General features: G+C 35.0%; 1 protein-coding gene across 1 annotated transcript in view; it reads left to right on the forward strand.

Moving 5' to 3' along the window:
- Positions 1-15,057, forward strand: part of LOC150092453 (transmembrane protein 127-like) — a 36,643-nt gene extending 21,586 nt beyond the window's left edge. Inside the window, exon 4 of the mRNA XM_090414939.1 lies at positions 12,828-15,057. Within this exon, the coding sequence (XP_090271065.1) occupies positions 12,828-13,168 (341 nt within the window). The 3' untranslated portion in view covers positions 13,169-15,057. The remainder of the gene's footprint in view (positions 1-12,827) is intronic.
- The last annotated feature ends 2,056 nt before the right edge of the window (positions 15,058-17,113 follow it).

A 17,113-nucleotide genomic window follows, 5' to 3' on the forward strand; every position in this document is an offset into this window, starting at 1 on the left:
TGAACGGTGATAAATTTCTGCCGTTAAATTTTTTCTAAATTTCTTGGCAAATTATGGCTGAAAAACGTCGGTATGTTACAATATTGCATACAAGCTACGTGTGATTGCATATGCTAAAGAATATGGAAACAGGGCTGCAGAGAGGCATTTTGGACCACCCTAACTGAGAAAATGATGAGAACTTTGGAATCAGGAAGAGGATTTGAAAAAAGCAACTCACAGTAAACATAACCAGAATGGGCCAGAACTTGAGGAAGAACTGAATACTTGGATTTTAGACCACAGAAAAACGGGACTTTCAGTGTCTACAAAAATGATTATTCATCAAGCGAAAGCGATAGCCACTAACAGAGGGATCGCCAACTTTACTGGATCAACATCATGGCGTTCAAGATTCATGAAGAGAAACCAGCTATGTATGCGGACTAAAACAAAAATATCACAAAAGATGCCAGCTGAATATGAAGAAAAAATGATTGAATTTCATTGATTCGTCATTAACGCAAGGAAACGAGAAAATTTTGAACTTGCCAAATAGGAAACATGGACGAGGTTCCGCTGACTTTTGATGTGCCCTCAAACAAAACTGTAGATTCCAAGGGCACTAAAAGTGTTACTATTAAAACTTCGGGGCACAAAAATCTCACCACACGGTTGATTTATCCTGCTGTGCTGATGGGACAAAATTGCTGCCACTATTGATTTTTAAAAGGAAGACGCTACCCAAAGAAAACTGCTTAAAAGAGTGTTTGTACATGTTCACGCAAAAGGCTGGATGGATGGAGGAGCAATGAAGTTATGGATAGATAAAATTTGGTCTAGGCGCACCTGGTGGACTGTTGAAGAAGCCTGCCATGCTAGTATGGGATCCCATATTACGATAGGACAATGTCCATATTACCATAGGACAATGTTACAAATAAACTCAAGGAATTGAAAACTCAGTTAGCTGTAATTCCAGGAGGTCTAACTAGTCAGCTTCAACCTTTAGATGTCTGTATTAATAAACCATTTAAGGGATTTATGAAGGAGAAGTGGAACAGCTGGATGCAGTCTTCAGATTTTGAGTTTACGCCATCAGGAAGAAGGAAGCGGCCTAGCATTTCACAAGTTTGTGAGTGGGTCAAAGCTTCATGGGATGCTGTGAAAACTGAGACAGTGGTTAAATCATTTAAGAAGTGTGGAATTAGTAATGCACCGGATGGTACAGAGGACAATTTGTTGTATGTGGACTCAGATTCTAATTTAGAAGAGGTTTCAAGTGTCTCTTCATTTAGCTCTGGAGATGAATTTCTGGGTTTTGACGATTAAAAGTAGGTACTCTTTCCTAGTTAGATTAGGAAAGATTAGATTTGTTGAAAGTAGACCTACTTGTTACTCTATATTTAAAATACTGTAAATTCATTATAATATACAGTGATAAAGTTTTATTCCTGAAAAATTTGTACAAAAAAGGGGGTGCGTCCTATACACTGGTGCGTCTTTTATGCCGGCAAATACGCAAGTCTTTTCATCCATCAGATTCTCTCCATAATAAACTGCACACCATTCCTCCTGCACAATCTTCTCATGCAATCATGGCCCCTTCTCAGTTCTGTCCTATCATACTGAGGCAGCAGAATCACAAACACTGACAATCTTTACTTTCTTGCTCTTCATTTTTGCTTCTACTAACAAATCTTTCATGTCTTCTCTCATTGCATATTTCTCGCCTTTCAAATCATTTTACCAGTCAAATACAATCAACTCATTCACTTCATTCTTCTGCATACTTACAGCATCACTAACATCCTTCATCTTTGCACCTGGAAAACATACTTTTGTGACTTTCTCATTACGTTCACCTCTTATCATCAAATCCCCATACAATATTCTTTTTTTCCCAGTCTCTCACACTGGTATGCTTTTCTCATTCACTTTTTCTTTCATTCTCTGTCCTTTCATACCACATGCCAATCATTTCTCCTGTCACTCAAGTTCACATTTTGTGTTGTTAAGGAGTCCGCATAAGCATGCAGTTTCTTTCCACGCTAGTATCTCATCATTACTTTCAACCATTTCCTTCACACTCTCATTTGTGTTTTGTGCACTATTACTCACTGCTTCCATTACATTCTCCACATCTCGACAATCCTGCCTTATATCTTTATTATCAGTTACTTCATTCTTTTGCAACTTGCATTACTTATATTCACTTACAAAACATTTCCGACAAATATTTTTTACATTCTTGCTCTCGTACCACAAAACATTCTCTCTGCAATGAATACATTAAACACATGCTACAGTACACTAAATCCCACACATTGATATCAGTCAACATCGATGTCTTAGTTGTAATTTTTCTAGTACGTATCGGTGCCATAAAGAAAAACGATTCTGAAAAGAATATCAATTAATAATAGTTGATTAAACAACACAACTTAACTACACAGTCACAAATAAACAAAATTACCACCAAATATATATATAACAATTTCGCTTATCTACTAAAAATAATGACTTAGCTGAGCAACACATGTTACAGTGCATGTGTTGCTCAGCTACATCTGCTACTAAGGATGACAAATGCTTTTACCAATTATCTTCATACTTATTTCAGAAAATGAAGGAGAAATGTTTTTCATGAAACTTAAACATTGCTAGAAGATGATACATGCAAGCATAATAATCAAGTGAGATCTTTAACTTTTATGCATTCTGAAGAATTTGAGAAGTAAGACAGACTAAATAAATGAATAAGTAAAAATAGTAATAATCATCATTAGTTTTACATCATTATTAATATGCTATCAGCAATTTTTTTTTCAAATTAGTCTATTGTCAACACTCCAATATTGTTGTATCTAACATTTCATTCTTCCAAGACACTTCTAACTAAATCAATCCACCTAAGCTTTGGTCTGGATCATTTTCCTGTCATCTTAGCATCAAACACCTGCTTTGCTAACCTTTCTTCTCCCATTCTGTTTAAGTGACCATACCTCCTAAGATTAGCTCTGCTAACACATTCTTGAATGCAAGCAATGCCAAGTTCTGTCTTAATATCTTTAGTTTTTAATTTTAATATTCTGCCATCTGTTCAGGCCTCTAATTTTTCTCAGAGCTCTCATATCTGTGGTCTCTAATCTTTGATCAAGTGCTTTATTTCTAGCTCAACTCTCAGCTCCATAACTTAAAACTGGTTTAAACACTGTCTTGTATACTGCTAGTTCAGTGTTTTTGGCTAATTTCTCATTTATTCCACTGGCTCCCCACCATACCAGCTTTTCTTATTCTGTTATCTATTTCCAAATTTAATTTGCCCTCTTTACTAAAAACTGTGCTTAAATAGCTGAAATATTTTACTGTTCTATAGGCTCTCCATACAGAACACAGTTGATGTGCTCAATATTTCTACCTATTTTCATAGTTTTAGTCTTTTTATAGCTGAATTTCATGCCAAATTTGTTACAGCTGTTATTCATTTGTTTGAGAATCCTGGAGACTTGCACTGGATATGCTTAGCAGTACAATATCATCTGCATAAAGCATAGTGATAATTCTAATATCAGGTTTAATACCACTTTCATAATGCAATCCATATAGTGTACACCTTACACCTGATTTTACATCAACCCATCTTCCTGTATTTCCTTCAGTCCTAACTGCTGACTTACAACTTAAATATAGACTATGTATTGCTTTATATAATGTTCCATTTACCACATATAATTGTAGTGTTTTGAAAAACTTTTTCTCTGGACACCTCGTCATATACCTTTTCCACATCTACAAAATTTAAATATAGATTCTTGTTATATTCCCATGATTTCTCAATTATTTATCATAAAGTGACAATCTGATCTTGGCAACATCTATTTGGTCTGCAGCCAGCTTGTTCTTCTCTAAGTTTCTCTTCCACAATTTTTCTTAACCTTTTCTCAAGTGTATGCATAAATCTTACTTGGAACACTCAGCAGGGAAATTCCTCTGTGATTCTCACATTCTATTTTATTTCCTTTTCTGTATATGTGTACCATGACCCTCTGAACCAAATCTTCTGAATTATGCAATGTAGCCATTGTAAAATTTTTATACCTCCATTTTCGAGCATTTCTGGTCGAATATCATCTACTCCAGCTGCCTTTCCACATTTCAAGTTTTTTATGTCTTTTTTACCTCAAGTATTGATATGTACTCCTGTTTGCATCCCTCTTGAAAATTTTGTGTTACTGTAACTACTTATTTCATTTTAATAGTCTTTTAGAGTAATTACTCCAAACATCTGGGATATCCGTATCTTCAGTTTCATGCCATGTTTATCATCTTTGATTCCTTTTACAGTACTATTTCCTTCATTTCTAAGCTGTTTCAATAGCCTCCAGAACATTTTCCCACCTTTCTGATATTTATCTTCTATATTCTTACCAAAGTCTTCCCATAACTTTTGTTTAGCTTGTTTAGCCCAGCTCTCCTCTATTTTAATCTATATATTTTTTAGGGCATCTGCCAAATTATTTGCTAAGAACTTTCTTTTCCAGGACTGCGTCTTTAACTTCTTGTGTCCACCATGGTGTTCTTATTTTTCTATCCTTGTGGACAGCTTCACCACATGCTTCCCTAGCTGAATCAATCAATGACTTCTAAAGAGTTTGTCACTGAGATTCCAAGGTTTGGTTCTTGTTTTCAAACTGTTTCATTTTTTTCTTCAATAATTTTGTATAATTCAGTCTAGAGTTTACCTGTAAAGGCTGCTTAACATCAATTCTTTTCAATGAGATATTGATTTTTATCCTACTTAAAATTAAGTAATAGTTGCTTCCATTCAAATCCTCTGTACACTCTTGTATTCTGAATCAGTATGAAGATGTTATTATGAACAATTACATAGTCAATGAGGCTTTTCTTATTTCTTGTGTCTTTTCACTTGAACTCGTGCACATCTTTGTTGAAACATGGTGTTAGTAATGACTAGTTTATATTCTGAAGAGAAATCTAACAGATACCATTATTATTATTATCCTTGCCCTTTTTTCAAAATGTTTCTTTGCCTGGTGGGATTAATTTCCTCTTCTGATGTTTAGATCAACAACAAGGATTATGTTTTTTGTTTTCTTTATATCAGCTGCCTACTTTAATGATGTGGAAAATTCTCCTGCTTCTTCCTTAGGAGAATCTTCTGTGGGACAATTCATTGTCTATATCCTCATTTTGAAGTTTGCTCACATAACTCTACATAAAACTGCCTTTCGGTCAAGGAGTTTATCTTTCTGTTTGATGTTGAATGCTATCATGATTTCTTTGGTCGTTATTGCCTGAATATAACATCTTATACCTACAGGATAATAAAACAAAGGAAGATAAAGAAAACAGTGATGGAATAAATGATGCAAAGGATGTTCCCATCTAGTCAAGTGAAATATAGTACTTTTGATGAATACTATATTTATTTTTTTGAATAGTATTTGATGTTATTCCCAGAATTGAATTTAAGTATGTGATTCAGAGATGGAAAGAATTTTGTTTGAGCTCATATTGTGTACTTCTTAGAATGGCCATATGGTGATGTTTTGTATGAAATAAGAATTTAGATATGTCGAATATTAGAAATTATTTACTAATTGTAATTGTACAGAGAATATGAATATGTCAGATCTCCTTAGAGAGATAAGGACAATAATGTAATTTATCATTTATCTATTGTATGTATATAATTGTTTTTATACTAAGCTTCATTCTTTGGAATTCACAACATGTCGATCTTTGAAGTCATTGTACCATCACGGGTATAAATGTGAAATATTCTAACCAACTGATAAGCAAAATGAAAAATTATATATAAATATAGTTAATTTACTCTTCATGAATAACTTTTAACATAAAAGGTTTAGAAAATGGGGTTTAACAAGACCACATCTTGATTACTTGTGCACATATAGTCATCTTGGTTCCAGTCAGATGGGGAGAGATGGTTGAAAAGATTGGGTGGCGAGTGATCAAAATGATAACTGACCTATGGGATTGTGGATATGAGGAGAGATTGAGGGAATGTGATTTTCAAAGTTTAAAGATTTGATTAGATGAAGAAGAGGAGATATGATAATAACATAAAAGTTAGTAACTAGTAGGACTTGTAGTACAAGAACATTGAATCTAGTAGTAGTAGTGGCTGAAATGAGATGACTGTTTATGCCTCTAGTTAGCGAGAATGCTCATGCAGTACTGACTCGGGAAGTCGCAATGCATGATAGAGCTTTGACTTCTTAATGAAAGGATAGTGAGATTTTGCAGCTTATTAGCAATTAGTGGGTAAAACTTGGGGTCATTCCCTGAAAGTTCATTGGGGGGGGGGGGGTAGGAATTATGTAACGTCCAGTGGTAGGTAAAGATGATGAATTTGGAATTGCATATGTGGACAGATGAGAAAATGTGCCTTCAAAGAGTAGAGGAGAAGAGATATGATAGAAACAAATTAGTAAAGGTGGAGGGGAGGATTGTGAAATTTTGCGGCTTATAGTGGCTAGATGTGGAACTTTTTTGAATGTGCAGGCAAGAATATAGAGGAGAATGAATTGGACATTAATAAAGAAATAGCACGCTTAAATATTATCATATTATCCTTCACAGGACAAAGCACGAAATTGAGAAATTGCAGAAGCAGCAAGAGCTTAGCAGGGCTGAGAATAAAAAGAAGCAGACAGTATGAAGTAGTAATCAAAATAAAGATCAAGTGAACAAACAAGTTAAGGAGAAAATTATTTACGAAGATTCGATGATCAGGGGAGTACTTAATGAAAGTGTGACAAAATTGTTTTTCCCTGGTGCAAAAATTCACTATATTAGTCACACCATCCGGATGCAAAAAAGGTATGTCAAAGGAAATTATTGTCTTGGCTGGCACAAATGATTTGAGAGGTGAGAGGTATTCTATGAGGGAGGATGTAAAGAAGTTGTTAGAAGAGTCAAAACTGAAGAGTGAGAAGGTGAAGTTTATAAGTCTCTTACCATGCTATGACAGAGGCAAACTGAGAAGGAGGGTATTGCTGGCTGATGAGTCTATATGTAGGTTATGCAGAAAGAATGATGCAGGATTTGTGGATCTGTGGTCTGTATTTGATGGAAAGAAGCATTTGCAATGCTGATGGACTGCATCTAAATGATTTTGGTGTTAGGTTTCTAGAGAGAAAGAGAGCTTTGTTCACCGAGCATGCTGAAGCACAAATTCAGGAAAGCTTAAGCAATTAATGGAAGCAGGCGAGTTTATGTGAAAGGCACTCACCCATGAGGAAAGTGACTGTGAGAATGACCAAGGCTGAATCTAGTCTCTCAAGCTAAAATATTGAATAGGGTAGTTAATTCAGGAAATAAAGGTGGATGGGGGCCTAAAGGGATGTTGCAGTTTCTATATACTAAAGCCAGAAGTAGCAGGAACACGAGTGTGGAGTTTTTGGCATTGGTTAGTGCAACCTCACCAAAAGTTATAGGCATTAGTGAGACTTGATTAACAGTAAATGGTGTAGTTGAAGAATGACTATTTAAGATTAGCCTTAATGAGTGATGATGATGGTCACGAAGTGACAGAAGCAGATAAAATAGTTGAGTTACTGAGTGGCCACGTTGCAAGATATATCATCCTAGTGAGGCTACTGCTTTAACATATGTGACAAACACTAATGTGGGAACAGAAGTTGGAGGTTCTTAGGATATTGCAGAATCTCAATACATCTGTGGGATTAGATGGGATATCAGCTAGGGTTTTGCGAGAATGTGCAAGGGAACTGACAATTGCTTTGCTTAGGCTCTAAAGTCTCAGCTTGGTAGAGTTCCAATGGAGTGGAAAGAAGGCAAAATAATTCCATTGCATTAGGGAGGTTCTAAGACTGCAATAGAAAATTATAGAACCAATCAGTATCTTAGGTGTGGTGGTAAAAGTACTGGAAAAATTCATCAAAAAGAGAATTCAAGAATGAGTCAATAAAAGTATGATACTGTAAAAGTAGAAACACTGCTTTGTGAAGGGTCGGTCACATGTTATCTTTTTATAACTTTTTATGTTTTTTATATTTTTATCACTATCTTTTTATAATAGAGTAACAGCAGAGTTGAATAAAGGAAATGGCTACACAATGATTCTGCTGGATTTTGCAAAGTCATTTGACAGAATACCACACGGAACTCTGTTACGCAAATTAGAACAAATGGGGATGAATATGACACTATTTAAGTAGATTAGAGGATGGCTGCTGGGCAGATATCAAAAAGTGGTATATAAAGGGGCAGAATTGAGGCGAAAACAAGTGACTAATGATATGATGAAAGGTTCAGTTCTGGGACATTGCTGTTTAATTTGGACATAAATGATATAGGAAATAACCTGAAAGGAAATATTCAGTTGTTTGTGCTGATGATGCGAAATTAGGTAGAGTAATAGTTAATCAAGATGAATGTAAATAGGCTGTAGTATGAGCAAAAGATAATGGGTATCAGTATAATGTTGAGAAATGTAAAGTATGCATTTTGGGATAAACAGATCACAAGCTATGTATCATATTGATGGCACTGTACTCCAGGAAATAGATGAAGCTAGAGATTTAGGAGTGGTGGTAGACAAAGAAAGTTGCTAAGATATCTCATAAGACTATTTGGCTATTGAGGAACACATTAGGAAATAGAAATAAGGAAGTTGTTTTTCCTCTTTGTAAGTTTGATATGCCCACATCTGAATTATTGTGCTTAAGTCTGGTCTCATGGGTTTCTTGGGGATGAGGAAGTGGTGGAGAAGATTCAGAGGCAGTGATCAAGATGGTGAGTGGTCTGTGGAATGTTCCCTATGAAGATAGTTTGAGGGTGTGTGGATTGCAGAAGTTGGTTGATAAGAGAAAAAGAGGGTATATGATATAAACATTTAAGTTGCTTAAAAGGGTTTTATAGGATTGATGCAGGGGAAATGTTTCAGCACTTGCGGGGAGTGGCCAGAACAAGAGGTCATCCCTGGAAGCTGAATAAAAGTTTGGTTAGTAGGGGTGTGAGGAATAATTTCTTGCTTGGAGAGTTGTGAATGAGTGTAATGGGTTGCCAGAGTCAGTTGTGAGCACTGTGTCTATTAATGGACACAGCACTCACTGTTTCCATTAACAGACACAGATTGAGTGGATAGTTTGAGTCTTCTGACTCCATGGATGTGCCCGCACAATAATAATAATAAAAATAATAATGTGATATTGACTAGATGTTGGGTGCATCTTCAGTTAATATATTCAGGAGTGAGCTATGATGGGTATTAAGGCATGACTGAACAAAAAGGGCCTTCCATCATTGATTCCTTGGATGTCCTAGAGGAGCCACAATAATAATATCAAAAACACTTATTAGAAATTATTAAAACTAAATTTTAATGAACTTATGAACTTTTGGGGTCCAATAGAATACTTTGTAATAGTGAATTTCAGTGGCATTGATGCAATGGACTTTGGCTGGAAATTTTTGTAGTTTGTTAGTCATTAAATTCAGTACAACAAAGTTTATTATAACGATCAACTGATTAATACCTTAATCCTATCTACATATCTATTACGTATGTCAGGTGCATGTGGTTTTCCTCTTTTGGGGAAGGAACAATTCTGCTGCCTCCATATCAGATGGCTAATTCACCTTCAGTTGAAAACCCATTATTAAAGGCACCTTGCAGTTTAGATAATATTCCAACCAAAAGCCATAATTTACCAACTGCAGCCCAGAGGCTCTTCACCTTATTATATTTTTATTATGATAGGAGTAACCACTTGTCATCTTGCTACTTTTTTTTTATTAAAGCCAGTATAGAAAACCTCTTACTTCAACTCATGATATAATGGTCAGTTTTGATGTCTTCTCTCTATTCACTAATGTCCCACTAATGGGACATTAGTGAATACAGAGGAACTATATTTCTTCCCAATATCTCAGCCCTGTTTCAGTTCACTATGAACTCTGGCTATTGCAAGGAAAATTCTACAAACAGATAAGGGGACAGCCATGGGTTTCCTGCTTTCTCCTATCTTGGCCAACTACTTCATTGAGAAGACATTCAAAGCGAAAACATTAAACTTTGCCTCACATAAACCCACTGTTCAAATATGCTACATAGATGTGTTCCCTATTTGGCCACATGGCCTGGATACCCTGAACATTTTCTTAATACATCTAAACAATCAACATCCCAGGATCCAGTTCACCTTAGAAAAGGAAAACAATAAGTCACCCCTTCCTAGACACTGATTACATGCCAGTCTGATGGATCCCTAGCATTCTCTGTTTATAGAAGACTCGCATATACTGGTAGATACATTCACCGACAGTTTCTTCAAAACAGACACACACACAGTAGTATAGGATTATAGGAATCCGATATAACAGGGCAGAATTAAGCAGTTCTGATAACAGTGCCCTAACTACTGAACTCGAGCACATTCTCAACACTTTTTTAGCCAATGGTTACAATCCCCACCAAATCCAAAAAATATTAAAACCCCATAACCGCAACTCGTCCAGAATAGCAACTACAAAAAAATCTGTCATCATTCCATATATCTTGAAGCACATCTATAAAATTAGCAAAAATCCTAAAGAAATACAACCAACCACTTACAGACCATATAATATATTGGCATTCCTTATCAGCTCTACCAAAGACCAGCCACGTTCCCTACACCTGCCAGGTTTATCAGGTTCCTTGCAGTCAAACTCCTACTAACAGCCAAACAGGCAGGACAGCCTGAATCAGAATTTCTAGACACGCAGACCTACATCTGGTTCCACCATTATGGCCACTCTGGACTTGCTGACTGTGCTTTGGACACCCACCACAGAATACGTTGGAAGAAGGCCACTCTACCTCACTGCAGCAAATACAAATATGAGAGGCTATTCCTGGAATCTGCCTCAGCTCTAAGAAACTTTTCAAACCTCAGGTGCACAAAACTGTCTCATATTTGGGAAGCACTCATCCTCATATCTTCAGTTCAATGACCAAGAGCACCCAATTTAGACCATAAGGGGGTGCCATTTAGGACTCTATGCCCAACTTTGGTTACCTTTCTTCAGCCTCATTTACCCAGTGTTAGTGCCTGCATGCACATATCATTGTTCTGTGTTTCCTGATGATGGCAATTTGACTGCCAAAATATCGGAATATTAAAGTTATTTTAATTAATATTCAGTATATATTCAAAAGTAGCTAATGGTTATTAGCTACCTTTGTCAGGGGAAACAGAATTGTTTGATAACCATTATAGTTGCTGTTTGTTACCATGTTTCCATTGCAGTTAGTGTCAGCCTGCAGCTGAGTTCGGTATGTAAAATTACTTCCAACGTATTGTTTCTTTGTTGAAAATTTTTGCTATAAAGTACCTATGGTATTATCTTTAATTAAGCTAGTATGTGGCAGCACTTCAATATAACATATCTGTTAATATGATGTCAGTTTAGTTCAGTTTATTTTATTATTATTATTATTACGGGCAGCTCCAGGGAGTCCTTAGACTCATTGAGGGAGGTCCTAAACATCATGTCCACACAATTATTCGACATTCTCACAGTATCTATCATACCTTGGCTTGAACTCATTCACTGTCATAGCACCCACAACAGACTCTGGCAGCTTATTCCACTCATTTACCACTCTAAAAGTAAAGAACCCTGCTCTAACACCCTTGCCAACCACACTCTTGCCTAGCTTTCATAGATGTCCCCTAGTTCTCCCACCACCAGTCCTGATCTCAAAAATATCCTCTGAATTAATCCTATAGAAACCTTTTAGCAATTTGAATGTCTCAATCATATCTTCACTTTTCCGCCTATCAACCAATTTCTGCAACCCACAAATCTTCAACCTGTTCTCATAAGGTTCATTCCATAGACCTGCTATCATCTTGGTCACTCGCCTCTGGATCCTCTCCACCTCCTCCCCATGAAGAAGAAACCTAGGTGACCAAATCTGGGCACAGTAGTCGAGATGAGGTCTTATCAAGGCTCGGTACAGAGGAACAATAACTTGCTTGTCTCTGCTCGTCAAAGTATTTTTCAGGAACCAAGTAATTTGATGAGCTGATTTAACCACTTTTGCAATGTGTCCACTAAATTTCATCTCCCTATCCACCAAGTCCCTGGCCTCATCAATCTCCTGGAGTATAGTTCCACCAATGTGGTATACTGCTGCTAATCTTTTCATCCCAAAATGCATAACCTTACATTTTGTCACATTAAATTGACATCCATTCTCCTTAGCCCAGAACTCCAATCTATCCAAATCATCCTGCAAGATTTTGACATCTTCTGCATTTACTATTGCCCTACCCAACTTTGCATCATCAGCGAACAAATGAACTGTTCCTCTTAATCCTTCCCTATATCGTTAATGAACAAATTAAACAGCAGTGGTCCAAGAACAGAACCCTGCGGCACACCACTAGTCACAGGCCGTCTTTTGGATTCTACTCCTGAATAAACTACTCTCTGATATCTCTCCATCAACCACCCTCCTATCCATCTCACCAACCCTATATCCATTTCCATATGTTGCAGTTTACGGATTAGAATTCCATGTGGTATCCTGTCAAAGGCCTTAGCCAGGTCCAGCAGTATCACTGTAAACCCATTACCCTTATCCAGTTCTGCTGTTACTGTGTTATAAAACTATTTTAATAAAACTTATAATAATAAAATAATAATAATAATAAAACTTATCTTATATTTAATTATATGAAAGTTGTACTTGTTTCCATTTATAAATTAAAAAAAAATCTTATGATATTCATTTTACATAGAAGAATAGCACAATTTTTCTTTTTTTCTTTTTTTTCCATCAGTGTTCTTCTCTGTTGCTGTTATTGGTATATGTTACTATGTCTCTGCCTTGATGGAACAACAACAAGAACTTTCAAAGGGCAATAGTGGGACAAAAGTAGAAGTGAAATTTGACATCAGTTATTTCCTTGTGACTGGAGCCAGTTCTGTAGCCATTATAGCTGCAGCAGCTAATCTACTGCGCCGTTATCCTGTTATAGAAGAACAGGATAATGATGGACTTCTTGATGATTATAATGGAGTAGAAACATTTTCTGTGAGGTTACCACACTCGCATACTTGGCCATATCATAGAGACTTTTCCCAGATGAATAGTTTGCCTCCTCCTCCATATTCTCCATAGTTTGTTATGAAAACTTTATACATATATAAAATGCATTGATAGTTTGTATAATACAGAAATGCATTTATTGAGAGAATTTGTTGAATTTCCTTTTGTGAAAGGACAGAAATATTGCAATTTTTTGAAATATAATACAGGTACAAAGTTCAGGATCTGGAACCTCAAAAAAAAAAAAAAAAAAAGCACACAGTTACTCAGAAATGATATCTACTTCCTACTATTTTGAAGTATTTATCAGTGTGAACAATGGGCATTTTTGTGTACTTATTACTGACTTTAAGTTACTTAATGCAATTGAGTAAAAATTCTTCAACTTGAAATTAATATATTTTTAATTTATAAATATTTATAATTAATATATAATTTTCTACTATTTTTTATTATCTGAAACTCAGGTACTTCATGCTTATTAACCATCAAGTTGTCTCAATTTATTATTGTTTTATGCAAATCCCAGCCTGTAAGGTTAGATAATTCTAGAAACCCTAGACCAAACATGGAACTTTTTCAAGTCAATTTAGCTCCAATAAGCAGAGTGATGGTCTCACACAAGTTAATGAAATTCATTTATCATCTAAAGCCATTCACAAACATTCAAACAGTCTTTGAAACAACAGCCCAGTTCAGCTTTCTTGATGGCTAAGATTAAACTGGACTGTGAAGTGTGAGTCTGATGTTGCATAAAAATACCAAGAATTGTGGTACTTTTTAATCTCTAATAACCAAGTAAGGAAAGAAATACCTTATATTTATTCAGAAATACCCACATTTATTTCACAAAGAAATAGCCTGTACATTAGCATTTTCTATCTGAAATCAGTAAAATCTGATATATAGACATGGTTTCTGCTCCTACTTGCTTTTCTTCTTACTTGTACCATCTATCAGAAACGATTAATTTGCTATAGTAATTTTAGCACTGTTTTGAGATGACTAAAACAGTGAGCATGAACACTTAGCACATTGTTTACTTCTTTTTGTTACAAAAATTGTTTACAGTTTTTTAGGTTATTTTTAGTTTTAATTAGATTATGAACACATTTGAATATCATTATTATTCTGCAACCTCCATGGAGTTGGCATACCCATTGTGGGAGGTCCTTAAATAGCAATATATCATATTGAACCTTAAACTCGTTTACTCTCCTAGCAGCATTCACAGCACATTCTAACAATTCTTTCACTCATCCACCACTCTGCGATGAGAGGAGATGTATCTACTCACATCTCCTCTCACCACACCTTTACACAACTTTCAGAGATGGCCTCTCATTCTTCACCCCTCACCTTCTATTTTAATTTAAACATCTTTATCATATCATCTCTTTTCTACCTATACACCAAACTGCAATTTACATTCCCTCAACATCTCTCTATAACCAATATTCCAGAGACCTAATATTGCCTTAGTCATTCATCTCTGGACTATTTCTAATGTTTCCAAATCACAATGAAAACTGATCAAATTTGAACACAGTAGTCCATGAGTGGTATGGCTGATGCTTTATATAGCCACACAACCACCTCCTTATCCCTACTTGGAAGTGTGCACCTTATCATAGCAGCAATGAGATGTGTCCTCTAAACATAAGTCTGCTATCAACCATAGATTTAGAATCTTGTCCCCCTTCTTGAAGCACAGTTCTACCAGTACAGTACAGAGCCACTCATTTGTCCAGGCCAGGTCTATTAGATACCCTATTCTCCACATAAAACTTTCATTTGTTAGAGGAATTATTGTATTATCCAAAAGCCTGGCATTCCAGGTCCCAAACATTCTGTTTTGAACTTTGTACCTGTATAAATATTACTTTGTATGTTTTTTTTTGCATGCAGGTTAAGCCAAAAAAAAAAAAAAAAACTAATAATAAAGTACAGTTACATTCTAATTTGTTTTATGACTGTGTAGTTATATTTGATGATGAGTATTTTAAATTTAGTGATATTTAGTTTTAGTTCATTTGCTTTCAGATAAAAATTCAGAATTACAGATATATCAAAAAATTTATTCTATACCTAGAATGGTCCCTCATATTGAGAACAGAAAAAAGTAGATAATTCCTAGAATTAATGTTATATTAATCATATATATATATATGATCATTAGTTACATTGATTCAATGATTAGATATGTTCATCTTTTTTTGACTGACTGAAACTGAGAAAATAGATAAGTTAATTTAATGGAGCACACAACATGTTTTGTCAAAACGACTTCTTCAGGTGTGGTAACACTTAAAGCAAATTAAAAAAATCCATAAAAACACTGTGCCATTATAATAACAGACTTGTAAACTCAAGTGTAGTCTGTTAATATAATGGCACAGTGTTTTTATGGGTTTTAATTTGCTTTAAGTGTTACCACACCTGAAGAAGTCGTTTTGACAAAACATGTTGTGTGCTCCATTAAATTAACTTATCTATTTCCTCAGTTTCAGTCAGTCAAAAGGAGATGAATATATATATATATATATATATATATATATATATATATTAAATACTTATGATTTGTGAAATATTTAATGAATATTTCTCTCAGCTCAGCTAGTTTAACTTGCATTTTGACTTGACAGAACACATTGATATAGTTTTATAGGTCATAATTGTAGCTAAAATTATAAAAAATTGTACAACATGAAGTTTAAAGATGGTAAAAATACTGAAGATACCAAGGTTGAATTAATGCAGAAGTCATGTATTTTTCCTATATGACTTCTGCATCTATGTATGGTATGGTATCTTTCTGGGTCTGGCTTCTACCAATAAGACCTCAATAAAAGGTCGAAATGAGTCTGGGTAGTGACCCGTCCCATAATGCATAGTAATATACACATCCAAAAAGAAGTTGCTTTACATTATGGGATACTGAGGCAATTGGTGTGAATGCCTTTATATACAAGTAACCTAATCATGAAGATACTTCACATGCAAACTTTGTTTGTTTACACTTGGGTAAAGGAAACACGAGTATAATTTCTTGGTGAGTATAATTTACTAGTATGTATGTCTGCTAGTTAATTTTTTTTTCTTTCTCCATGCTACTGTAGTTTACCATACTAGCTTTGTTAATATAATATCTATTTTGGTGCTGAATTTCTCTCATGAAATGTGTACACAAACAGTTAAAATGTATCAGTTTGATTATCAAAAATGTCTAATTTCTGTCATCTTAGCTTTTATTTTTGCTGAATTTTATCCAGATTTGTTACATGCAATTATTCAGTTGCATAATACAGTTATTCAATTGCATAATGAGTTTGGGAGACTTAAAAAAGATTTATGGATTTATTTAACACTTTCATGCACACACATGCAGCAGAGCACACCAGGGAGGATTTTTTTGCATTGCTCCTTGTTACATCATATAATAACAAACATTTAGTTGGCTAACTTTACAAATTCATCATTGCATGGGATGCTAATTTAAAGTTTTTCTGTGGTGTTTTCATATAAAAAGGAGTGCTTTTGAACCTTTATCTCAGCTATATTCATTCATTTGTCAAGTAATAGTTGAGGGGAGGGGAGAAAGTATTTTAAATTTATGCAATTTGAAGGTACATAACCATGATTATTATTGAAAATTATCTGTTTACATGTAGCGAAGACTGGTTTTAGTAATTTTGAAAACCTGTCAAGAAAAAACAAAAACAATTAATATTAATTTATTATCAATTAATATTAAGCAATAAAATTTTGAGTATTTCTTCTAGTCTTATACACACTCACAGTATTGAAATTTTACTGTATACCATTTTCCATGTATAAGACAACAATTTTTTCTAAAATTTTTAGACCAAAAATTGAGGATCGTCTTATACACAGGGAGGGGGGTGGGGGGCAGTTGAGAGACCCATGGTTGCCATGGTGAAACTGCTGGTGCCTTCTCTCTGCAAACAGGCTTCTGCCAATCACTAGCCTTTGTTAACTATGTCAATTGACAACTGA

This window comes from Typopeltis vanoorti, chromosome 26 (assembly GCF_054136105.1).
Source record: "Typopeltis vanoorti isolate ZY-2024b chromosome 26, IOZ_Tvanoo_1.0, whole genome shotgun sequence".
Taxonomy (NCBI): Eukaryota; Metazoa; Arthropoda; class Arachnida; order Uropygi; family Thelyphonidae; genus Typopeltis; species Typopeltis vanoorti.